Below are 27572 nucleotides of genomic sequence, written 5' to 3' on the forward strand. Positions count from 1 at the left end.
TTTTGTTGGCGATCGGCGTGCAAGTGCATATAATGCAAACAACACGAACGTATAATGAATCGAAAGTTATCGAGGGATAATGCCATGATGTATTGTGTGTGTGCTCATGAGTCTTTAGCTCCGCCCACTGCACGAGTTCGTCTGTTTTCGGAAAGAATCAGTACAGCGTATCTGTCTTTTATAAATATGATAAAACTAAAGCCCCTTCAGAGGAATGAAGGATCCAATACTACTCTATAGGTACTCAAGATTAATATGAGATTGGCAGAAACTATTCATAAACCAGTCTGTTATGTACCCTTTAAGTACAATTCCACACAAATTGTCATTAATGGGATGTAAAAATGTTTAATTAAAAAAAAAAGTATTTATACATACTAGTAGTATTAACTGTATTGCTGATTTTAATTACGGTAAATTCTTATTTCAATTTTTTAGATATATTACAGTAATTCTTTAGTAGTAATACGAATCATAACTAAGCAAAACCTTGAGGTAAAACATCCATCCATAGTAATAAGCATTTTTGTAAAATGTTCTTGTCAGGTGTTGAGACTCACCTGTAATCTCTGTAAAAGAAAAACAATTATTGGAAACATCAATGTAGAAAACTTTATTACAAATAGATCTAATTTTTATAAAAATAAATCTAGTTCTGAAACATTTTCAGAAAAAAACAATGAAATACTACAGACATTGTCATTAAGCAAAAAGCTTCACATTCACAACTCACATTCTTCTAAAAAAATCACAGCAAATCTAAAGTGACATTTTTGTTTGTATGCTTGGTCCTTCACAGAGCACGGTTAACAGCTATTTAGCTTGTCTAAGGCCATAAGAAGCAGATCTGAGTGAAAGCAGTTCTTTTGCACCAGGTTGGTGCGGGAGAAACACACATATCTGATAAATATTTTCTTCATAGCATGTGCTGTACTGACAATCAACATTTTGTGTCCAGATGAAAATGTTATAAAAACCCGACCTAAAAACCACAAAAAGTGAGGTATATTTGAAGACACAGTGTTTTTGTCTAGAGTTCTTTGGAATCTCTCATGCTCAAATGGGAGCAGTGTTTGTTATTTTGTAGAAACAGACTCTTGGGAGTGTGATGAAGTGCTTTGGTTCATATATCCTCCTCTGTTTCCATGTAACACAGGCAGAGCTGCTCTTTTGAGAGCAGGATGAGTGAGCTGCCACTGCAGTGCCAAAATAGAGACTGTACCTGAAAACTGCCTGTGAGGAAACACATAAAGAGAAGTTACATTTTTCCACACAACTTCCTTTTATGCAAGCAGCTTCCTGTATTGCTTGGGGTAACATTTCCTAAAACAACTGTATATGATCAAAAGTTGTAAAAAAGGCTGATATACTCAAACCTGTGTCTGTACATCAGTTATTTTAATTGAAGCAATAATTTCCTTATATAATAAATGGCAAAAGTGATCAGCCTAATTAAATTGCCTAAGAATTGCAGCTGAGGGATGCACTGATATGAAAATTCTGACCAATACGAAAAGCTGATAATTATTTTCATGTTATGACTGATATCATAATTGACAATCAAGTTATGGCAGATAATAAAAAATATCAAATGTAAAAATGTCCGCATTAATTAAACACTACAAACTAAAATCAATCATGTTAATGAATTCTAATATATACACACACACACACACACACACACACACACACACACACACACACACACAGATCAGGCATAACATTATGACCGATGAAGTGAATAACATTTTCTCTTCATCACGGCACCTGTTAGTGGGTAGGACAGTAAGTGAACATTTTGTCCTCAAAGTTGATGTGTTAGAAGCAGGAAAAGGGGGCAAGCGTGAGGATTTGAGCGAGTTTGACAAGGGCCAAATTGTGATGGCTAGACGACTGGGTCAGAGCATCTCCAAAACTGCAGCTCTTGGGGGTGTTCCTGGTCTGCAGTGGTCAGTATCTATCAAAAGTGGTCCAAGGAAGGAACTGGTGAAGCTGCGACAGGGTCATGGGCGGCCAAGGCTCATTGATGCACGTGGGGAGCGAAGGCTGGCCCGTGTGGTCCGATCAAACAGACGAGCTACTGTAGCTCAAATTGCTCAAGAAGTTAATGCTGGTTCTGATAGAAAGGTGTCAGAATACACAGTGCATCACAGTTTGTTGCGTATGGGGCTGCATAGTGACAGACCAGTCGGGGTGCCATGCTGACCCCTGTCCACCGCCGAAAGCGCCAACCAGTGGGCACGTGAGCATCAGAACTGGACCACAGAGCAATGGAAAAAGGTGGCCTGGTCTGATGAATCACATTTTTTTTTTACATCACATGGATGGCTGGGTGCGTGTGTGTCGCTTATCTGGGGAACACATGGCACCAGGATGCACAATGGGAAGAAGTCAAGCCGGCGGAGACAGTGTGATGCTTTGGGCAATGTTCTGCTGGGAAAACCTTGGGTCCTGTCATCCATGTGGATGTTACTTTGACACGTACCACCTACCTAAGCACTGTTGCAGACCATGTACACCCTTTCATGGAAATGGTATTCCCTGGTGGCTGTGACTCTTTCAGCAGATAATGTGCAAAAATGGTTCAGGAATGGTTTGAGGAGCACCATGAGTTTGAGGTGTTAACTTGGCCTCCAAATTCCCCAGATCTCAATCCAATCGAGCATCTACATTACAGTGATTTTACCACTTTCAATGGGCAAAAGCATCTGCCTATGCGCAATTTGCGTATCTTTTACATCAGTGGAAATCTACCACCCTATGTTCATCCATAACTGCATGTGGTGATACATGTGTAATATTTCGTATTAAAGGGATAGTTCACCCAAAAATGAAAATTAGCCCATGATTTACTCATCCCAGGTGTATATGACATTCTTCTTTCAGACTAATAAAATTATATTAATATTTAATATATTAATATTAAATATAAATATATATTATATTAATATAATATATAAAAAAATTGTTATATTAAAAAAGTCCTGGCTAATCCAAGCATTATAATGGCAGTAAATCGTTGTCTCGTTTTTGAAGTCCATAAAAGTGCATCTATCCGTCCTATAACCGCTCCACATGGCTCCAGGGGATTAATAAAGGGCTTCTGAAGCGAAGTGGCATGTTTGTGTTAGAAAAATATCCATGTTTTAAACTTTATTGACTAAAATAACTAACTTCCGGCGGATTGCCGTACGCATCAATTAACGGCTAAAGAGTAACCCTTGACGAATCCGTATTGACGAACGCAGAAGCGCAGAGGATAGAGCAAAACAAAACACTGGTCATGAATTAGAGCCTAAAATGAGAATTTTTAAAGAGAAATGGCAGAGGATTTCCATATGAGAGAAGAGGGGCTTGAGTTTGTTGTCCAGCACTATCCGCGAGAGGCGTCAAATACTATACATCGTGTCAGGGGATACTCTTTTGTCGAATTGCGTACGGCTTTCCGCCGGAAGTTAGTTATTTTAGTCTATAAAGTTTTAAATATGGATACTTTTCTTACAAAAACGTGCCACTTTGCTTCAGAAGGCCTTTATTAATCCCCTGGAGCCGCGTGGAGCAGTTATATGATCAGTGTTGTGCAAGTTACTTCCAAACTGTAATACATTGTAGATTACTTATTACTGTTATTTAAAAGTAATTCTTTACATTACAATATTACTGTCTCAGAATTGTAATGCGTTACATTACTCATGTATTACTTTTGGGTTACTTTCTCCAACATAACTACAGAAGTAGAACTTAACATTCTAAAATGACAAAATGTGGGCTACTACAGAGCATTTTATGTCCAGTAGAAGGCTATCCAGGCTATTAACAATATAGCATATAATTGGCAAAGTGAAGGCTCAAGACAATGCAAGAAAGGATGACAGACTGAATCACAAATGATCTAAGTCTGTTAAAAGTATAGTAGAGGTAAAGTAATTATCTGGCAATAGCTTGGGTCTATTCATATTAGAAACAACTGAACTGTATGTAAACTGTAATTCCATGACAAGATGCACATATGTTCTTTTCTTATTGTTGTCATTATTTTATTCTCTTTGAATTCAAGAGGTTCACAACACAAAAACGTCATTGCAAGTGCAAAAAGTGTGAGATATTTTTTTTTTCAGTGCTAGTGCTATTTCGCGATGTCGATAGTTCTTTCGTTTTTAGACAGTGGCGGCTGGTGATAATAATTTTTTTGGGGGGGGCAGTATCAAGATGCATGTTGACTAAATTCAGTCTTCACTTTTATCTTTTTACACATTCATTTCCCACATATAATTGAATGAGGAAAGGAAAAACAAAAGAAAACAGCAACAACAGACTAGCATGTTGACTACTTGAACATACATTTTGCTCTCCTTTCTTTCTGGCCAGCAAATTTCTCAATGACTCTCTGATTAAAGTCAGTCATCTCAGTAGTGTCATGACGTTTGCATTCAGATATTTGAGGTGTCTTACCCCCGTTGTTGTCAGTACCGACTTCAGTACCGACACTTTGAAATAAAAGACAGGGAAAGCAATAAAGGGCATTGCTAACAACACATCCAGCCAGCCACCTACGTTTCTCATAACAAGCGCGTGGAGCTCCGAGTGTAGCTTCATCCTCTGTCACTGGCCTGCTGCTGGATTTGTAAATCGCGTTGGTCCGGGATCCTTTATCATTTTTTTTCCTTCATCAGATCCTTCATCTTGTGAAAGAAGTTGGTTTAACTGCTGCCATCTCTACAAAAGTGATCATCCTAACAAGGTTTTGGCGGAGTTGGAGTGACTGTGTCGCCCGCGCACTTTCGCTTTAGTGGCCAAGAGCGGAAAGTTGAATGACAGGTGACGAGAACCAATCAGATTGGATAAAATAACACGCATCCAATTCTGATTCGCCAGGGACGCAGCGACCTGCATCCGGAGGAGGATCTTTAAGAAACCAATTAGAGACCAGCTTCAGGTCACATGCTGCCTGTAGATTTTTGGACTCAGATAGACATCAATTTGTCCGGCGTCCCTCGCCCATGGAACCGCGTGAAACAAATTGAAGAACATATAAAATAGTTAACCGGTCAAAGCCAGTTTTTATTAAATGCTGAGGCTCTTACTAACAGCCGGCACGTTGTATGAGTAAACTATTTTATTTTTATTTCATTTTTATATCATTTTTGTATACATGTATATTTCTGGAATTTTGATGGGGCGGCGCCCCAGCGCCCTCTATTGACCAGCTGCCACTGTTTTTAGACAAAGGTTGCATTTGACTATTACGTTCTTCTTGTCCTTATCTCGGACAAACTCAAAGTAATGCGCATACGTCCATCTCGCGAATGTACAGTCTTCTTCTGCCATCTTCATTCATTAAGCCTTGTTTATTTTCGTTTGGCTCTGCAGTGCGAGCCTCCGCTGGCGCTGACTGCGCACACGCCTCGTCCTTTTGGGGAAGTATAGACGGTTTCATCGGACGCACGCGCGTTGCCACGGTTACGCGCCTGGCCCGAAGTTAACTTCCGGTCTGTGTTTGTTTATCGGTCTGGCAAGGGGATAGTATGGCGCACTACTCAGTAGAAACACATTTTTGATGTACTATTCTTGGATAACATGATATAAATCATTGAAACCGTCTATACTCGATGCGCTCGCAGTTGTGCTATTCTTTGAAATGACAGAGCCTTAAGCCTTCTTTAGCCGCTTTTCTACTGGCCAGCGCGAGCACAGAGGCCGAAACTTCCCTTCACTGGACCATGTCACACAATACAAAAGTACACCAGCAAGAGGGAGATTAATTAAATAAATTGCTACACAAATATATCAGAAGCTGTCATTTAGTCTTTATTTACAAACTTGGACACCACACGCGGCTATTGACTGACCACGAACAGGTAATACTTGCATTTGTCATTCGTTAATGTGCCGCGTTCTTTTTTTTGTTTGTTGAACAATTACATTTTGGGCTAAATGTGTGTTGTAACGCAAGCGTTACTGAAAATGTACAGAGTAAAATATTACTGAAAATTGATTAGTAATGCCTTACACTACTGCGTTACAGCAAAAAGTAATATGTTACTGTAATGCATTACTTTTGTAACACGTTACTCCCAACACTGTATATGATGGATAGATGTACTTTTATGGACTTCAAAAACAAGACAATTCACTGCCATTATCCAGCTTGGATTAGCCAGGACTTTTTAGATATAACTTCGATTTTATTCGTCTGAAAGAAGAATGACATTTACACCTAGGATGACTTGAGGGTGAGTAAATCATGGGCTAATTTTCATTTTTGGGTGAACTAACACTTTGAGCCACTTAAATGAAAATATGAGAAACAAAATCATGATAGTTCATCTTCATGATTTTGTGAAAGGTGCAGTTTCACCAAGAAACAGAGATTTAATTAAATTTAATATTTAATTTAATTTAATTTATGATGCTGTGTCATAATGGCACAAATATTTAGGGGGAAAAAACTGCTAAATAAGTCTTGTTATTGGAGAAATATATATATATGGAATAAAGTTCATTTTGGACAATAACACAGCCTCTAACAGTGATTTTCGCTTTGTTATAACACACAGAACTGTAAGTGTTGTTTAAGCAATAGTGTAAAAGCTTGTTTGAAAGTAATGTTGAGACATGAGCTGTGGTGAAACTGGATACTCCATACCTTCAACTGGTACATTCACAGACACACAGCCAGCTGGCGACCACAGATAAACTTTGGTGTTTCCGGTGCAGAGAGCCAGTCGAGGTCTGCGTGGGTCCCAGACGAAGCAGCGCACAGGAGCTGTCTGTTCCAGGACAGCTAGCAGACTGAGTCTCTGCATGTCCCACACCCACAGGCTCTGAGGCATGTTATCTGACAGAAGTTGGACAAAGCGTCAGCATCTCAATAACAACACCCTCACAAACACGAGCCTATGAAGCACAGTTGTTAGGACATCTGAATGGGAAGAATAAAGTCTGTTTGATGCAAGGGAATTTCCTAAGGAAGCAAGGGCAACAAATGGCTCTGAAAATCCCATTCAGGTTCTGGCACTGGCAGAATGTAATGCTTCTCATAATGACTATTGTTGCCAAATGGCAGAAAGGGCATGCAGATTGAGATGAACTACACAGAAAGATTGAACCTGGCTTTATAAAATGTTCAGATTTCTAATTGGAAAATGTATGGAAATTAGTGCATATTTAATTAGATAATGCCTCATATTTAAACTAAACATTTCAGAAAACTTGTAATGTAAAACAACTGTCTTAATCAAAATATATCTATTAGTTACATTTTGCAAATTAGTTACATCTGTAGTGTCTTGACTTGTGTGAATATGTTTGAAGTTATGCACAACTAGAAATAGCTCTTTGTGATCTATCAATGTTTAAAAATCTGCACCTAGTAATACAAGTCATGGAAATTCATAGGTTTAAATGTGGAAACCCTGCTTGATTCACATTCAGGACTCATGATTGTTTCATGAATACATTGCACACACAGCCTCACCATTCTTTGTAGCAAGGTAGCGATTATCAGCACTGAAAGCCATTGCAGAGATGCCGATTTTAGGGTTGGCACGGTCTGGATCGGGCTTGATTACTGGAACCTGGGTTGGCAGTTGTGTGATCTCATCTGAAACAAGGCATTGAAGTCTATCTGATCAAAATGTAAAAGAACAACTTTCACAATTTATTTGTATTTTACCACCTCTTTGACTTATGCTTACAGATTGTGTGCATTAATGCGAAAAGCGTATTTTACATTTTTGTAGCATTCATTTTTTGAATCTACTTATAAATGCTACCCAAAGTTTCTTGTACCAAAATGTCATATTTTCAGTGTTGGGGAAAATAACTTTGAACTCTTTCCCTGCCAGGTTTTTTTTTTATCATTTTCACAAAAATTTAATGGTCCATAGAATATTTTGTTGTATGAATATCTGAGCATGCAATATACAGTTGCAAGAAAAAGTATGCAGAATCTGTGAAAATGTGAATCATTTTCACTAAACAAAAGAGATCATATAAAATGCATGTTATTTTTTATTTAGTACTGTCCTGAATAAGATATTTTACATAAAAAAATGTTTACATATAGTCCACAAGAGAAGAAATAGCTGAATTTATTAAAACGAACCATTCAAAAGTTTATGAACCATTGATTATCAATACTGTGCGTCGTTCCTTGAATGATCCATGGCTGTTTTTTTGTTGTGTGATGCTTGTTCTCGAGTCCCAATGTTCTTCAGAAAAATCCTCCAGGTCCTGCACATTCTTCAATTTTCCAGCATATTTGAACCCTCTCCAGCAGTGACTGTATGATTTTGAGATCCATCTTTTCACACTGAGGACAATTGAGGGACTCAAACCCAACTATTAAAAAAGGCTGAAACATTCACTGATGCTCCAGAAGGAAACACGATGCATTAAGAGCCGGGGGGTGAAAACATATTGAATTTGAAAATCAAGGTAAATTGTACTTTTTTTGTCTTCTGGGAAACATGCAAGTATCTTCTGTTGCTTCCGAAGGGCAGTACTAAATAATTTTTTTTTTAAAGAGCACCTATCATGGCATTTAAAATGTTCCAAATATTGTTTTAGAAGTCCCCAACAACAGTTTTGCATGCATGCAATGACAAAAAAGACTTTAGTTTTCTTATAATATGCATTTATTTTTACCTGTTTTGACAGCGATTCTCAAATGATTCCTTTAGTGATTCACTTTTCAAAACTCCGCCTTTACGTGACGCTAATCTGCGGTGATTGGTCCGATGACCCAGTCAGTTGTGATTGGTATAGTCTGTGCAGATATTTTCGGAAACGGAACGCCCATCAAAGTCTTATAGTGACAGTAATTTGTTAATATGTGTCAGGAGTTATGAATATGAAAACCGCGTCGGTATCGTTTGATTGTAGTATGAGCCTCAGCTGATCTCATTCATAAAAAAACTCCTCTATTCTCCTCACGAAGACTCGCGACAAATCAACATCCCTCAGGGCTTTTAGTTCAAAAGTGTGCAGATGAGGAGACATATTGATAGATTCTCATATGTCTGTGTCAAATTTCTAAACAGAGGAGTATTTTTTATTCAATACTTCCTCAAAATGCGCAGATAGCCTAATCATGAGCGATTGAGTCTCTTATGTGTTGTTTTCAATTCATACTGGCAGCCGGAGGGCGCTCTGTGCACATGTAGTCCATATACAGACAGACGAAGAAGATACCATGTGCCATAATAAAAGTCCATAATAAAAGCTTCCTGAGATCGCGAAACATACATTTGAAGACTAATAAACACAATCGCGACGATGTATGGTTTGTCTTCAAGCCACTTAGTCTTCAAATGCTCATCCTTGGGCAGATGAAAAAAGTTTGCTTTTGAGTCACACTTCAGAACACAGCGTCTCGTGGCCATGATGTTTTCTAGTTTTCACTGGCGTCTTGGAGCGCAATAAGTGGGCGTATCGTATTCAAATAACTTGACAAGTTGACGTCATCTAGTCAGAGAAAAAGCTTCGGTCTTCTAACGATTCTTAAAAATGACTCAGAGTCGACTCTTACTTTTGAAAGAAAATAACTATATATACGGTGCACTGTCATATTTCAAACTATGCAGGATGTTTTTGTTCACTTAGATCTATGTTACACACTACATGAAAGGTAAATTTCAAAATTCCATGATAGGTGCTCTTTAAATAAAATAAAATAAGAAAAATTTCGACATCATCCTCCTATTCAAAAGTTTTCACCACCCGGCTCTTAACACATTGTGTTTCGTTCTGGAGCATCAGTGAATGTTTCAACCTTTTTATATTTATGTTTGAGTCCCTCAATTGTCCTCAGTGTGAAAAGATGGATCTCAAAATCATACAGTCACTGCTGGAGAGGGTTCAAATGTGCAAAAGATGCTGGAAAACTGAAGAATGTGCAGGACCTGGAGGATTTTTCTGAAGAACATTGGGCAGTTTAACTGCTCAGGACTAACAAGGGACTCATGAACAACCATCACAAAACACAAAAACAGCCTTGGATCATCCAGGGACCGACACACAGTATTAAGAATCAATGGTTTATAAACTTTTGAACGGGTCATTTTAATAAATTCAGCTATTTTTTTGTCTTGTGGACTATTTGTAAACATTTTTTTATGCAAAATATCTTATTCAGGACAGTACTAAATAAAAATTAATGCATTTTGGATGATCTCCCTTAGTTAAAATTATTCACATTTTCACAGATTCTACAAGCGGTTCAACATACTTTTTCTTGCAACTGTATCAATATACGTATACCCTCTGCTTTTAAACAACAACAAAAAAAATTTTTATTCTAGCTTCATGCATTCCTTTTTTAATCAACACTTAAATATGGTTAAGTTTCATAAAAAAAAAAGCTAAATTTTGAACAAAAAGCTGAAAAAAACTATTTTTTTGTCAAAGACTACATCCAGATCAGATTCAGAGCAATGATCAAAAACAGATAGACTAGATGGAGTCCATCAACACCCCTAATGCTTGCACAGTCCTATAGCTTGTTCTCGGTCGACATTTCATTCAGTAACATTAGGCAGTTTTGATATATATGATGTTTAATGTTGATGATCACGTTATTTTACATATACATCTGCTTACATACGATCGCTTCTTTTCTGCGTCTTCTTCGCCTGTGTTTTGATCAGGAGATTCTGTACTCAGTCAGATGCGTAATAGCACCCCTTCGCGTATAATAGTGAAAACACGGAAACCCAGAAAATTTTCTCACAAATAACGGAAAATTCCGTGTTTGGCGGGGAAAGAGTTAAAAGTAATCCATTAAAATATGATGTTACTCCCTAAAAAGTAACTAATAGCGTACTTAGTTACTTTATATGGAAAGTAATGCAATTTTTCTCAACATGAGGACAGAAGAGCTGTCAGTCAATAAATGGGAAAATAAAGAAACTTGCATTACCTGTTTGAAAAAGTAACTCAGATATTTTGTTGCACATTTAAAAGTAATGCATTACTTTACTAGTCACTTGAAAAAAGTAATCTGATTACATAAGTTGCGTTACTCTCAACACAGTATGTCTTGATTTTTTATAACCATTTTCCACCTTCTCTATGATCAAAAACATGCACTCCAAAATCCAAGGAAATGGTGATTTTCCCAAACTTCTAATTCTGAGAATGTATATATTAATAACAATTTTCATTTATGCTTACTGCGCTCAGAAATGACAAGAGCTATCTACAAGCTCCGATCTGATTGGCTTGCTTCAACAAAAAAAATCTGTATTTAAAAATGACGTACACTAATAAGTAATTAGTACCTCAATCCAAATGCTATGTACATATATATTACATCTTGTAAATGCACATACTGTATAGGCTACTAAAAATAATGTTACATAGTACGTCTTAAGGCAATGACCAGAATCTGGTATAATGTACAGTATATATATTAATATATTTAATATAATAATATATTTCATTTCTTTTTTAATTCTATTAATATTTGTTGTACTGCCTTTATGTAAATGTTTTAATAATAACAGTAAAAAGGCTATTTTTGGTACTGTATCTTTAAATCTTCTATATGTAAATTGTCTCTGTTGTGATTGGCTAACCTTAGCATTTAACCTCAGCAGGTGTTGATTTATAAATTACATGTGAAATACTGTCATATGTTAATGTGCTCAGGTTTATGATACATGACAACACATTTTTGTGGAGCTTATTTTCAGTAAATGTTCAAGATGGACTGGAGAGAGCTTTGCAGCGTGAATGTTAGAGTACGTCTGCAAACTACAAAAAAGGGAGTTTGGGGTATGATTGTAACATGAGACACTGTGTATACCATGTAACATTACTACGATGTTGGTGAGATTTATGTAGTGTATCTGCCGACCTCTGTCAAGAGTCCAGCAATAGAAATAGTTACTCAGAGTTAAATCTCCGGCATCCACTGAGACAGTGCTGTCAGCATAGCAGGTAATATTAGTGCAAACACATACAACAGACACCCTCCTCACATTAGGAACATAGTTTACCTACCAAGCATTGTACACAAGATTAATGAAACTTACACTTGCTCTGTGTGCTAAATAGTGAATTATCCATGGTCAGCTGATGAATAGAAAGATCCTCACTGCCCACAACAGGTCTTTTCTCCACTTCCTTAAATACCACCTAGAGAAAAAAAAAAGTATTCGATTATAAAAAAAAAAGAGACTTACATTCTCTTACAAGAAAAATGTAAACTCAAAATCTAACATTTTCATAATGGTCTAGTTTGTGCAGCCTAAGCTTATTGGACAACTTTTTGCATGTGGCAACAGTTCAGCATGATATTACATTGCTTTGCATGTCTCGTGACACTTTCAAAGTGAAATGTCCAGCAAAAGTGGCACAAAAAGTTTGATCTAAAACGCATGAATGTGAATCTACCAACATTTTATTATGCTGGTTGTTGTAGCAAGCAAGTTTACCATGTCAGAAAAGTCATACATATGATGCAAATGTTAAAATGTATTAAGTTTACAAATCATGCAATATGGTAAAAGTGCATTAGATAGAGGCAGAGCTTGTGTTGAGTTAAGCCTGTAAAAGTGCTGTTTAAAGTGCCCATATTATGCTTTTTTTTACATTACCATTAATGCAGTGTGTAATATAGCTGTTTGTGAATGTAAAATATCTGCAAAGTTAACGTGATAACGTTATCATGATACATCACTCAAAAGAAAGAACTGTTTCTAAACTGCCTGAAATGAGTCGTCAGTAATTCCAGTCTTAATTCTTGCGCGGACCTCTGTAGGTTCGTAAGACATTTGCATAACGCCATCATTTGGTCTTCAATGACTGCCTGTGAATATCATCTACTCTGACCCGCCCTCAAACACTGTAGTTGTAGCTGAGGCCTGGAAGAGTTTGGTTCATGTTGTTCGTGTTAAGACGACGCTGTTTCCACTTAGCATACACTTCAAAAGTTTAAGGAATTGGGCTCAAATTAATGCTGTAAAACCAACGCCAACAATACTGTTCGTATCACAGTGTATCAAGTGCAGAGAACCTCTCTGGATACGGTAATGGCAATTTCTTTTCTGATTTGCTCTGTAAGCGGTTGACCAATCACAACAGACTGAGCCATCTGACCAAGGCCCTATGAAAGCCGCTTTATTTTTTCTGGATTCTGTTTTTTCCCCAGGGTTTTTTAATGACTCAATTTTAATGGTTAATTCATTTTACTCAACTTGATGGTTGAATTACTTAATTTTAATGGTTAAATTCAATTTTAGTAATCAAAAAGCATGTCTAATTAATTGAAATCATGAAACTTATACAATTTAACAACAATTCATTAAAAGTTCAACAAAGTACATTTATAGAGCCCCGCGAAATGGGTTTTATGAAATTTTTTCTCAAATTCTGTTTTATTTTTTTACTAAATTCTGTGTTTTCTGTTTTAAAGTTTTCTGGATTCCATTTTAGTTTTAATAATACAGAAGCATGTACAGAAGCAATTTAATAAAAACAACAAAAAATATTCCGAATGTATACATACATTGTGTTTGTGTATGTGTGTGTATGAAATATGCAAACTTGTGTATATTTATGCATACGTGTTTTTTTGATAAGTATCATATTTATACATCAGGCTTTTATGACTCATATATGTAATTCATTGCAAATCAATGATATTTGAGAGATGGACAAATAAATGTTCCCCAAAAGCCAAAAGTTCCTAGCCTGGCTCCGCCCTCCAACGTACTTCCACTCAATTAAAATTTTCCTTCAGTACTCCATCTGGGATTGCAGTATATTCTCTGGTTTTCTCCGGTCAAATTTTAACTGGTCCAATCAGCGAACAGAGGGAGTGGCTGAGAACGATGACGTTGATGTCGTGCGCTAGTTTGAGATGACATAAGTCACAACCAAACGTTAGCGATTGGTTATGGCAGATCCAATAGTTTTAAACTTCAACAGAGTACCCGCCTTCAAGGAAGTCAACGCTTGTCAATGGAGAGTGGCCAGACTCTCTGTACAAATGAAATGTACGAGAGTCTGGTAGGACCAGGCTAAAACATTTTGACAAATTCCATGACGTACCGCATTCTACAGTAAATTCATACATTTTTATGACTGAATTCTGCGATTCCGTCCACGTTTTCCGCATCACAGAAATCATAGGGCCCTAAGTTTAGAGAGACTGGATCTTTTATCGAACCGTTTTAGACACTGTGAAAAAAGAGGTGATGCTGCAGTGTACATTATGAGAAAATTAAAGGGATTGTTCACTAAAAAAATCAATGAAAATTAAAAGAAAGAAAAGAAAATTAAAACATATTTTGGGTGAGCTATCCCTTTAAAGAGTTTTTTATTACCTTGGATGCATGTAAACCTATTGTAGGAGATTTCCTAAATAAAATGAGGAACCTTTAAAATAGCATAATGGGGCACTTTAAAGTGTAGTTGAGAGTTTTCCCCTCCCAAATAACAGTCCTACCCCCTCAGACATGTGCTCAGGAGAAAAACACCTACAGCTTTGGTGTTTATGATGGTGGATGGATGCTCAAATTCTGTGATCTTCTTCCAGGTGATATGATTCAGGAGCCGAACCTGATGGAAAGCCCATTAAATCTCTTTTACACAGATCCTATAATATTAAACAGATATTTTCCATATATTTCTCTAATATATTTCCTACCTTCTCATCATAGCTGCCAACGGCCAAGAACTGGCTACTGGGACTCCAAGAGACAGACTTTATGCCTAGAGACCACTCATACGCACTGAAGGAAGATAGCAGGCGGCCATCCAGCGAATATAATAACATTTTATACTGAGGAGAGAAATAAAGTTAATCTGATTAGTTAATACTTAATACAATTTTATTAAACAAAAATTGTTTCAATGATAAAAAGTAAAATTCTGCTGATCAATGATAAGAGACATTCAAAACATACGTAGTGTCTGCATCAATCGTCTGAGTATCAATCGTTCAGAGCATTTGATGCTTATTGCGCTCAAGAGCTTTTCAAAATTCCTCCAAAAAGTTCCAATCTGATTGGCTGGATTTAACGAAAATTCTGTGGTAGAAATCATGTAGATTACACTAACAACTAATTAGTACATCAGTCCAAATGCTAATTATATATTGCACATCTTGTAAATGCACATGCAGAATACTAAAAATAATTAATGTTATGTAGTACGTCTTAGGTCAATGATCAGAATCTGGTTGTGAAAGAAGTCTTTTGTGACCATAAGCATTGATTTTCTTCACCTCAAGACAGTTGTCCCACACCGCAAGCACACAGCCGTTAGGAGACCACTCCAGCCCTGCCAGATCTTGAGTCTCGCTCTCAAAATGCTACAGACAAAATGGAAGACCATTATAAATGCAAGCCAAGTTTCTTGCACCAAAAATGCATGTGTACATTTTAAATAATATGTGTTTGCCCTTATGCTGCCCAGTATTTGTACTGCCCTTAAAATTATTTTAATTAAATAAACAAATCTGTATTTACTATAAAATATTAAATATTTATACAGTTATTTAAAATCTGGATGTTTTAATAAATATCCAAAAAGGTTAAAATAATATAAAATAAAAATAATAAAATAATAATAATACTTCATGTTAAAAAAAAAGTATGAAATATTAAAATGCCCCAAACAAAGGGTTGTTCTTTTAAAACATTACCAGGATGGGTAGCACTTTTCAATAAGGTCTCATTAGTTAATGCATTGATAATAATGAGCAATATACTATATTTTTACAGCATTTATTAACCTTTGTTAGTTGCTTAATAAAAATATTCACAGTGTATTAACTTGGGGGTTTTGTTTTTTGCTTTAAATATGGAGAAATTACATAAATAAAAATATTTGATTAAAATAAATACAATTTGATTAAAATAAATACATTTGATAAAACTACATAAAACTTGATTTAAATTAATTAAAATAAGAAAAGCAGTGTAAATATGTACAAATAAATAAATAAATAAGATTAAGTAACTAAATAAATTAATACAAAGATTGAAAAGCCATGCATCAACTAATTTTTAGAGACATAACTTTTAATCTTAAAAATGTATTAGTAAAGGTTTAGATTAACATTAACTAAGATTAATAAATGGTGTAGAAGTGTTGTTCATTGTGAGCACGTGTGCTAACCATTAGGCCACAGCTCTGACACAATTGCAAACTACCTTTGATAATTGCACTCACTCTGAGAAGGTGCCAGTCATCACACACAAACACACTGATGAAGTCTTTACACTCCCGCCTCTCCGCCAGAGCCATATAACGGCCATCTGCAGTGAAGTCCATACCTGAAACACAATTATGCATTTAAAGCATAAATAGTCAACCATATACTCTATAGATTGTAATTTATGAAATATGGGGTTTCTTTTTTGATGAGCAGCAACTGACCGGGGCACTGTTATAGTATCCATAGTATAGCATAGTTTAGTATTTCCTACACCCCCTGACGCTTAGCGCGAATTATGGAAGTTACTTCCGTTAAACTGTAAATAATCAGCGAAACGTTCGCTCTATAAACACAATAATAAGCATTTTCAAAAACTGGGATCGATGAGATGACATTATTCTACACGCCCTTTAACCATCGAACATTAAAAGGAAATTTAAAGTGTAAAAGCATTAACAAATTACAACAACAGATGAATGACACCGAAAACGTGTTATATCACTGTATAATATTTGTCTGTATTGTAACATATAACCTAACCTTAATCAAAAAAGATCATTAACTTTAGCATCGACATCAAGTGATAATATTTCAAAGTCTAATAATATTTCGATTTACGTTTTCTAGAAACACTCCAGTAAACACTGCTTATAGGGATTAGGAGTGAAAAGGGGAGACTAATTTAGCTTAGTTCATTTTTGTTAGTAGAAAGTAACTTGACTGTTGTTGAACTCCTTTAACAAGACATTATAAGCTCCAGTGTCTGTCAATGTAGCTTCCCCAAAAGTGGATGAAGGTCAATTATGTTAAGAATGGAACTGTGATCCATAACTCTAACCCATGACTGCAAACAATAAATGACTACAATTTTCATAATTCACTCTGGTAGACAGACAATACAATGCTAGCACAGAAGCACCTTTCAACACAAGTTTTCCATCAGCTGATCTGAAGGTTACAGCTCAATCCAAAAGCAACGGGGGTGACAGATAGCTAAATCCACACGCTGCTGACCAGAAAAGGACAATCTATGGCAGTGGTGCATGATATGAACCTGATGTCCTGGAGTGTAAGGGTGGTTATGAGGACTATGTGCCATTTACCAGCTGTCTGTGAGAGCTCACGCCAGGCTAGACGTCCAGGGACATGACTTATATTACAGGTAAATATTCTCACATGATTCATGTTTCTGTCATCCTGTCCTTACAGCTCGCCTCCCACAAACAGTTTATAAAACTAGCTATACCCCAGACTAGTTCAGACACTCATTGTCTGCACTTACGCGCATGCACTCACCTTTCTGGCAGGCTTTAGGATACTTGATGTAAGATACAGATTTTGTGCATAGGGACCAGACGGTGACTCTCAACTGTGAAGATAAAGCAAAAAATCTTAGAGAAATAAATGTTTAAATTCAATGATACAAACCCAATTGCAGCTTCAAATTGTCAACCTTAAGATTAAAACAATGATCAGTGGTGTACGAACAAGTTTAAAGGGTTAGTTCACTCAAAAATGAAAATTATCCCATAATTTACTCCCCCTCAAGCCATCTTCTTTCAGCCAAACACAATCAGAGTTATATTATTAAAAAACATCCTGGTTCTTGTAAGGTTTATAACGGTCTTGTTAAAATGTACCTTGTTATTTAAAGCCTAAAAAAGCACATCCATCCATCATAAAAAGTAATCCATACGGCTCCAGGGGGTTAATAAAGGCCTGAAACAAAGACATGCGTTTTTGTAAGAAAAATATCCATATTTATAACTTTATAAACTATAATCACTAGCTTCCGTCCGCGAGTCTAGTTCCGGCGGAAGAGTGACCTCTGCCCCGACGCATGACAGATTGATGAACGCAGAAGCGCAGAGGATAGAGCAAAACAAACCACCGGTCAAGAATTAGAAGTCTAAAATTAGAATTTTTAAAGAGAAATGTGGGAGGAGCTTGAGTTTGTTGCCCAGCCCTATTTGAACCGCGAGAGGCATCTACTCTCACCTGAGCTTACGCTACTCATACATCGTACGTCATGCGTGGGGTCAGAGGTCACTCTTCCACCGGAACTAGACTCACGTACGGCCGTTACCGGAAGCCAGTGATTATAGTTTATTAAGTTATAAATACGAAGATTTTTTTTACAAAAATGCACGGCTTGGCTTCAGAAGGCTTTTATTAACCCCTGGAGTCGTATGGATTACTTTTATGATGGATGGATGTGCTTTTTGGGCTTCAAAACCAGTATGGAACATAATGATGTGCCTTTATCATAACAGAGAGGGAGAAAAAGTAGGAGAGGAAAAAACTCTATATACCCAGTGAGAATGATACCCAGTTTTGTTGTTACTGGAACCAAGCCATGTCCATTTAGAATCAATTATATGATAAATAAAACAAAATACTATTGAAATAGTAATGAATAGGTGTGTGTGTGTGTATTAGGGGTGGGAATCTTTAGACACCTCACCTCACAATCTGATTCTGAGATTCTTTTTTATTATCAAGTAATGAGTTTACCGAATTTGAATATCAAATGTATGCGTTGAATTTTATTTAACTACTTCAATTAAACTGTAAGTAATAAAATAATTATGAATAAATAATAAATCAAAACAATTGTATTTTAAGAAATATTAACCAACTAATAAATATAGTTTCACCACATACAAGCAGATATAAAGTAGTAATTGGGAACAAATAACACATTACAAGCAATAAACAGCTTTCAGTATAAGAGAGTGCTTTAAGTACCTGAGAGTTTTCCAGACAAAGTAAAGAATTTATGAAGCGACGACAAACAAACAAAAATGGCAACTTTATTCAACAATCTCTTCTCATCTGCGCCAGTTTTCTACGCAGCGCTTACGATTTTTACGGCTCACCATTGTGTGCAGAAAAAGTATTCTAGTTGCTTCATAAAATTAAGGTTGAACCACTGTAGTCACATGGACTATTTTAACGATGTCTTTCCTACCTATCTGGGCCTTAAAAGTGTTAATTAAATTGCTGTCTATGGAGGGGAAAGAGAGCTCGCCAATTTCATAAAAAATATCCTCATTTGTGTTCAGAAGATGAACAAAGGTCTTATGGGTTTGGAACGACTTGAGGGTGAGTAACTAATGACATAATTTTCATTTTTGGGTGAACTAGTCCTTTAAGACCTAACGGACTGTGTTTACATTGATTTTGCATCATAAAATAATTTTGGAGCTGCAAGTGCATTTAACCACTTACAGAATACAGTCTATAGTGCACACAAATGCCATTCAACATATGCGGAAAAAACTTCTATTTTGAAGTTTTTAGAATCAATTCAGAATAGTTGAAGAGAGAATCGTGATGCATCAGAGAATAAATGTTTTGTCCAACCTCTAGTGTGTATGTGTGGTGTATTGTATGCAGTATTTGTTTTTATCCAATTTGTAAATTTTTTCAGGTTGTTAATGCTGTATGTTACTGAGTGCAAGTGTAATAGTGACCTGCCACGGGACTGCAGATGAAAATTAGCAATTGGTTACTTGGGTACATACAATAAATGGTCAAATGTGTTTAATATTTTACATGGTCCCTTACAAACATATATGTATATTTTTCCATAAAAAGGTGGATAGTGATTCACACACTGTCAATCTCTTACAAAAAAGTCCCAACAAGTCAAAAAAGTGGTGCATTCAACCCGTGCACAATTCCAAATAATCTAAAGCCATATGAATGTCCTTTGTCTACAACTTAAAGGGATAGTTCACACAAAATGTTTCCAAATCATAATAGTTCAATCCAAAAATGATTCTGTCATAATAAGTCTGCTGATGCCAACAGCACATACAGTTTTAGAACTCTAGTGTGAACTCCCCACCTTTATATTGTTCAGTTTGAATCCTCTAGGTGGCACACCAGAGAAGCAAGCTGTCTGTGATTTCAGTCTTTGTCCAATTTTCAAAGAAACAGCATTGACTATGTACCACTACCTTACACAACCTTGATAAGCTGCTTTAAAAATGACTATCGCAAACTTATAAACACTGCATGTGCTGTCATTAAAACAGACAAACAAAACAAACTGTTCATTTATGGAAGCCTGTAACAGAGACGTCAGACGGAAGACAACAGACAAGTGTCCAGTCATCATTCACACTCACACACTCCAGACAAAGAGCAAGAATTCCAGACAGACAGACAGACAGACAGACACTTCATTCCAAGTGCATGGTGAACACACACACACACACACACACACACACACACACACACACACACACACACACACACACACACACACACACACACACACACACACACACAGCTGTCCATCATCTCAACACCTGTCAGTAATTCTTGGAATCAAGTTCAGACGACAGACGACTACTGTGGCACTCAGGCCAAGTGTAATCCAGACAGACAGGAAGAGAGAAGGAGAGAGAGAAAGTGGCATCGAGATTTCATAATACACTACCGTTTAATAGTTTGGGTTCAGTTAGGTTTTTTATTAAAGAAATTAATACTTTTATTCAGTAAGAATGCATTAAATTGATCAAAAGTAAAGTAATTTATAATGTTACGCAATATTTATATTTCAAATAAATGTTGTTCTTTTGGAATTTCAATTCAAAGTATCCTGAAAAAAAAAAACAATAATCATGGTTTCCACAAAAATATAACGCAGCACTGTTTTCAACACTGATAATAACTAGAAGATATGTTCTAAATCACTATATTAAAATGATTTTTTTAAACACCATGTGACTCTGAAGACAGGAGTGATGGTAAAGCTGAATTTTCATCTCAATAATTATTTGTTTTAAAACATATTCAAATAGAAAGCAGTTATTTTAAACTGTAATAATATTTCACAATATTACTGTTTTATTGTTTGTTTGCTTTTTAAATCAAATGAATGCAGACTTAATGAGCAAAAGAGACTTTTCATCTTACCAACCCCAAATTTTGAGCAGTAGTGGACATGGCCATTTCTACTCATGTAGATAGAAATAATAACAAAAAAATTCCATCATATTATGCACCTAGTGCTATTGGTCGAAAATATGGTAGTATTTTTATTTTTGTATTTCACTTCTCACGTTTTGCATTATTAACCAGATCATAAGAAGTGTATTCTGACTGTGACCCCACAGAGTTGAACTCAGTCCTGTCCATGGTTATTTATGGGCAGCAACAGTTGACATGGTGCAGAACTGACTCCTCCTACCGCCATACTTACATTGAACTCAGTGGTGTTGAGTATGTGTCGCCCGTCAGGACTCCAGCGTGACGAGACTAGTCCAATCGAACCCTCGTCTATTTTACAATGCCAGTCCGGCTGCTCTAGAGACCATACCTGAGAGCGAAAAGAGAAACACAAAGGCCATTTAGTGACGAACTGTTGAATAGTTCAACATGAAAGACTGGCGCTTACTTCCCTTACAAAGGTAAGGTCATTTGATGTGTGAATTAAACTATAGAGGAAATGTTATTTAATTTTTAAAAAAGAAAATTAATTATAAACTAATATTTAAGTTATTAGAGGGGTTATTAGGCTGAAGTAAGGGTTATTTGAATGCTTAATCCCAAGTTTTAAAATTGGTGTCTAGCTCATACCTTTTGTGCAACAGATGTGAATGAGACCTCAAATCATGTGTCTTGTTTAAAAGATACGCAATTTAAACACACATGCAATCTAATTCCTAAATGACAACAATTCTGCTTTGTCTATTTAACCTTTACAAGTACGATCAAAGCGAATGTGCGAAGACTAATACAAACGGCCAGTGTTGGGGAAAGTTACTTTGAAAAGTAATGCATTACAATATTGTGTTACTCCCTTAAAAAGTAACTAATTGTGTTACTTAGTTACTTTTTAAGAAAAGTAATGTGTCACATTACTTTTGCATTGCTTTTTCTCACCTGGGCTGGGTTTGTTTTTTTGTTTTATAAAAATAAAAATACAAAGTTATATTTTTGTGCAAATGGAGCTCAAACAAAACTTTCAGTGCTGCTGTTCTGGATAATGCAAGAATAGGACACAGGAGAAGAAAAAAAACGTTTATAACTTACAGTACTTCACCAATATAAACAAAAAATCTAAAGTAATTTTTGCTCATGGTTTAACTGAATTATCGAATGTCAGCAGCAAGAAATTTGTTATATAAAGTGAGATTAAATGTATAAAAATATTAGTTTTATTTAACATAATTATTGGGTATTCTGATTTTGCATTTGACTGATTTTATTCATTTTGAGGAATACTGAATCTTTTTTTGTGCAAGCGAGATTAGTAAATGCTCACTTTTAGTCTAGAACTACAATAATAGTTTACACACAACGCTTCTGAAATTACTCTCGATTCTTCTCAACATGGGTACAGGAGAGCTGTCAGTCAAATAAATGGGAAAAAGTAACTTGTGTTACTAATTTGAAAAAGTAACTGTTGTAAATTTTAAAAGTGATGCGTTACTTTACTAGTTACTTGAAAAAGTAATCTGATTACGTAACTCAAGTTACTTGTAATGCATTACACCCAACACTGCAAACCACCTTTAACAAAACAGGTAAAACAATGATAAATTAAATAATACATATGTCATTCAACATACAATAAAATTTGAACGATCCTCCTTCTTCACGCTTGTAAGCAATGGGGTGGTACTTCCGCCTACGTTCAGCGTGACCTTTTCAACGTGATTACGTAATGCCTGGCATGCGCAGACCAGCACAAGACGAACAATTGTGGTTAAAAAGTATATACATTTTTATTCTTTTTAGAAAACAACTGATTGTGACGCTCGGTAAGACCCTATTCCTCGTCTGGGATCGTGCAGTGCCATTTGAAGCAATTCAAAGCCCTTTGAAACTGCATTGATTTAGAGCTTCAACATTTTGGTTGCCATTGAAGTCCATTATATGGAGAAAAATCATGAAATGTTTTCCTCAAAAAACGTAATTTATTTTCCACTGAAGAAAGAAAGACATGAGTAAAGACATCTTCCAGTAGTAATGAGAAGATTTATAGAAACTAGCATGTACCTTAATTAAACAATTTAATAATCAACTAAAAAGGAATTTATGCCTGTATGATATTACGTTGTAGCCACATTGGACCAGCAGTTTGGAAAGTGAATGAATGGATGATTCAGCTGCAGGTGCCATCTTCTGGTGAACGACCCTCACAGTGCATTATGGGTATTCTAAAGCCGTTGAGTGTATGGCTGCGTCTGAAAACTTAGACAGCTGACTTGTTGCCTGGCTGCCTTACCAGGCAATGACTTTGTAGGCAGCGTTTGCACACGAATGTACCTCAGGAAACTGATTTCAGACAGACTTCTGAGGCAGCGTAACGGTTTAATGATCTACAGCAAAATAGAGCAAGCTTTGCTGAGAACCAAGTGAATATTTAATTACTACAATAGCAATTTCTTGTTAGAAATGACATCTGAAATGGAAAACGTTGGTCACATTTTTCACAAGCTGACCATCAACTGCAACTTTCAGACGTCATCTTTATTTTTTTAGCTCAAATGTCACAGAATGGAAAGCACAGGATTGTGGGATATCAAAGGCAGCGAAAGATACATCTATGCTGCCTTTAACAGTCGATCAGATGAAGGTATCTCAGGAGACAGGAAGTGAAGCTAACATTGGATTCGGACATGCCTTGATGCCTTCCTACCTTGGAATGCAGCCTCCGAAGGCAGCATTTTTAAGCTTTGAGACGCAGTCTATATCAGTTGTACACTCGTTATTGCGGTGCATTATGGGATTGAATGAGTGCACTCGATAACGTCCACTATGTTTTCAAACACCACTACAAATTGCTTTCCCCTCAAATAGTGACCTATTGAAGGGTATAGGGGGGAGATTTCGAACACAGCCACTGATTCATCCAGTAATGAAATGAAACAAAGGAAGTCTTTATGAGCGAGTCATTGAATCATTCACTCAAACCGATTAAAAAAAAAAAAAATTATTCAAAATGGATTAAAGGGGTTGTGAACTGAGAAATAAAATTTTCCTTGAGCTTTTGACATATAAGAGGTCATCATACTATAAAAACATCCTGTAAGTTTCAGAACTGAAAACAGCTTTTATTGTAACCAAGCCCAGAGAACGACTGGTTGTGGAATGTGCCTATGTATGAGGTGAAAGACCACCTCTGCAGAAGAAGATCAACACCTACTGCTTCATTGCAACTTTGGCCCCACCCACTGGAGTGTTAGTGAGATGACGATGAGAGAAGAGATACAGGATCACTGGACTAAAAATAACATTACCTTCCGATGGATCCTAATGTTAGGAAAGTGCTTATTTATTTTCAACAATGTGAATGTCTCAGTTGAGCATTATTTATTTGTATTCGGTACATTTCACTGCGTAGGCTTTGCAAACAGACTTTTACGATATGGACTCGACAGTAATGACACAACATGCAAGTAACTGTGTTAATGCTGATCTGTGACCAGTGATTTCTGATATGTAAAGATTGTACAGTCAGATGTTCTTTGTGTCAGTAAATCAAACCAGTGACTAAACGGTCAACTTCACATCTCTTAGTAGGATGAAAATAATCTGTTATTTAAACTGTGATTAAATTATATATAGAAAGCGATCAAAGAATGCTCCCTTTACAATCACTGGAGCTGTCAATCAAACAGCGCGCGTTTAACAGTGACTGAGTTCTGGACTCTCATTGTAATCAACAAATATATTATTTACATTGTGTTTGCACTGTTAGTTATGATAAAGCATTTGTTAGTGTGCAGAAAACGAGTTGCAATGACGAGATCACTGCATTCATGTGCTCTGTGATCGGCTACAGTGCTCATCACTGCAACCTTTCATGCCACAATCTAAATATAATACTATATACACAACACTTTTTACAATTAGTTAAAGGAAAGGGTTAGTTCACCCAAAAATGAAAATTAGCCCATGATTTACTCACCCTCAAGTCATCTGAGGTGTTTATGACATTCTTCTTTCAGACGAATAAAATTAAAAGTTATATTTAAAAAGTCCTGGCTAATCCAAACATTATAATGGCACTGACTTGATGGGTCGTTTTTTGAAGTCCATAAAAGTGCATCTATCCATCGTAAAAGTGCGCCACACGGGGGTCAATAAAGGTCTTCTGAAGCGAAGTGGCGCGTTTGTGTAAGAAAAATATCCATATTTAAAACTTTTTAGACTCAAATAGCTAACTTCCGGCGGATTGCCGTATGCATCGATTTACGACGAAAGAGTAACCCTTGAACCCTTGACGCATACACATTGATGAACGCAGAAGCGCAGAGGATAGAGCAAAACAAAACGTACCATCTCTACGTACTCTTTTAGCGCAAGTCGACTCGCACACTGACCCCTTGCAATGCAGTTCATGACCCCTTTAAAAAAAAAATTGTTTTCAAATAGACTGCTGCAATTAAAGGTGCTCTAAGCGATGTCACGCGTTTTTTTAGGCAAAAACATTTTTTGTCACATACAGCAAACATCTCCTCGCTATCCGCTAGCTGCCTGTCCCCAAATCATTCTTGTCGGCTATTGGCTGGAGCACTGTTTGTTGTGCTTCGTGGTCCAGCCTGCCCACGTTTGTTTTTGTTGCAGTTTGTGGAGCTTAGGCGGACTACAGAGACCGCGTTTTTTTACAGTGTGTTCAGGGGACAGGCAGCTAGCGGATAGCGTATGTGAAAAATGTTTTGGCCTAAAAAACGCGTGACATCGCTTAGAGCACCTTCAACATTTTGTCAGTATATTAAATGTTATTTCGTAGAGTCGTGAAAAATCCAGATCTCTATTTTAAACAAAACAAAATTGTGATTGTCAACTTATCCTGAATCGTGCAGCCCTAGGAGAGGAGTGATATTGCTTTTCAAACTTTTTAAAGACCTTCTGGATAAAAGATGAACATACCCAGACTGAAAAAGTAAAGGTAAAAGTGCCTCAACAAATGCAATGGGCAACTTGACATACCTGCACTAGTCCTCTTTTGTACATGGCACAAAGGATGAAGAGGGAGTCAGAGGACCACTCCATGTGCATCACTTGGTCCAGGCATGTGTACAGGTGCACGATCTGAAGGGTGTTGATATCACGGACCACCAGGCGGTACTGAACACAGGTGGCCTACGAGTCCAAATTAAATGTGGTGATTAACAAGAAACAGTAAGATCAGTACGGTTGTATGCTATTCTGATAATAGTCATAATTTGATTTATGATATGATGTTGATGGCTGTAAGAAAAACATCTTACCAAATATTTCCCATCAGGAGAAACTTTGCACAATTGATTGGACTGTTTGAAGACCTCTGAGAAATTCATGCTACTGGAAATAACAGTAAATCTTTGATTACTCTGTGACTGAAAAGACAAATATGAAAATGCAACTATAAATTAAATATAAATATATCGACTGCATACTTTAAAATGTTGACAGTATCATACTACCAAAATGATAAGTTTGCACACAGAGACAAAACCTAGTAAAACCTCATTCTTCACCAAAATCAAATAAAGTAAACATGATACATTTAGTTAAAAAAAGGACTATTTAGAGAACATTAAGATTTTAAGATGTAGTTTTTACATTTATTTGTAATTGTCATTATTCTCAATGGTGATTAGATTCTCATTACTAAACTATATTAATTATAATTTAATGACAGACAGACTTTATTATAATCAGTAATAAAGAAATACATCAACAGAAAGGCTATAAATCATTTGGCAATAATACCATTATGCATAAACACTTTTAAATTAAATTATTAATAATACCATTATGCACATATACTTTAATTCGTATGTTTTTTCACAGTACTAGAGTAATGCAAACTATGTTTAATAATAATAAGAGGGGAAAGGTGCTCGACAGACAAGAAAATAATGTCACAATGAAAAAAAGTCTTAAATGTTCCTAAACATGTTGATTTATGTTAAATATATTTCTTAATAACATATTTAGTAACTAATGCACACAGGTAGGCTGAAATTATAGTATGAATCGAAGTCAAAACCTATTCTTACTTTTCGTTTATGACAAATCCTGGGTTTACTATCTATGTAATGACTAACGTTACTTTGTAATTGTATTACATTTTTAAAACGACTAGTATAATAATACAGAAATTCTGTTTTGTCAGGCTTAGTACGTTAAACGTTAACGGCTCCGTATCAGTGCTTACTAAAGTTACAACACCGGTTACACGTCTAACGTCTAAGTTAACAGAAGATTCGTTACCTGCGTTTTAACAATTTACCTTTCAGAGTATTGTAAGTACTGATCCGAAGAGTTTATTGGTTAGTTATTAAGACCTTTGCAGGATAAAACAACAAGACACTCATGAGAATCAACTGTCTCATCCAAGGAGCGCTAAAGGGCTCAACCGAATCTCTTATTGTTTCGGAAGTGACGT

At 36.2% G+C, this 27572-nt stretch overlaps 1 protein-coding gene across 4 annotated transcripts; it reads right to left on the reverse strand.

The window, feature by feature from the left end:
* Positions 1–326: 326 nt before the first annotated feature.
* Positions 327–27572, reverse strand: wrap73 (WD repeat containing, antisense to TP73). 4 transcript variants are annotated; one of them, XM_079826827.1, is made up of 13 exons: positions 27417–27572; positions 26410–26482; positions 26129–26281; positions 21387–21503; positions 17468–17540; positions 16186–16289; positions 15236–15322; positions 14657–14791; positions 14491–14568; positions 12039–12141; positions 7478–7603; positions 6647–6838; positions 327–1233 (listed from the first exon to the last, which is right to left on the reverse strand). In XM_079826827.1, the coding sequence occupies exons 2-13, from the start codon at positions 26476–26478 to the stop codon at positions 1124–1126; spliced, it is 1347 nt and encodes a 448-aa protein (XP_079682953.1). In that variant the 5' UTR covers positions 26479–26482; positions 27417–27572; the 3' UTR covers positions 327–1123. The 4 variants fall into 4 exon arrangements, with proteins under 4 accessions (XP_079682953.1, XP_079682955.1, XP_079682956.1 ...); XM_079826829.1 differs by having other exon boundaries at positions 27398–27549; XM_079826830.1 differs by having other exon boundaries at positions 26410–26479; positions 27417–27540.

This window comes from Gobio gobio, assembly GCF_949357685.1.
Source record: "Gobio gobio genome assembly, chromosome: 10".
Lineage (NCBI taxonomy): Eukaryota > Metazoa > Chordata > Actinopteri > Cypriniformes > Gobionidae > Gobio > Gobio gobio.

What these genes read in the sequence shown, in the direction of transcription:
- wrap73 (XM_079826827.1), bottom strand. Translation starts at nt 26,478, where the DNA reads ATGAATTTCTCAGAGGTCTTCAAACAGTCCAATCAATTGTGCAAAGTT. An exon ending in ACAAAAGAGGACTAGTGCAG is followed by an intron (nt 21,504 to 26,128) that starts GTATGTCAAGTT and finishes TTTCGCTCTCAG; the next exon opens with GTATGGTCTCTAGAGCAGCC. An exon ending in TTGGCAGCTATGATGAGAAG is followed by an intron (nt 14,569 to 14,656) that starts GTAGGAAATATA and finishes GCTTTCCATCAG; the next exon opens with GTTCGGCTCCTGAATCATAT.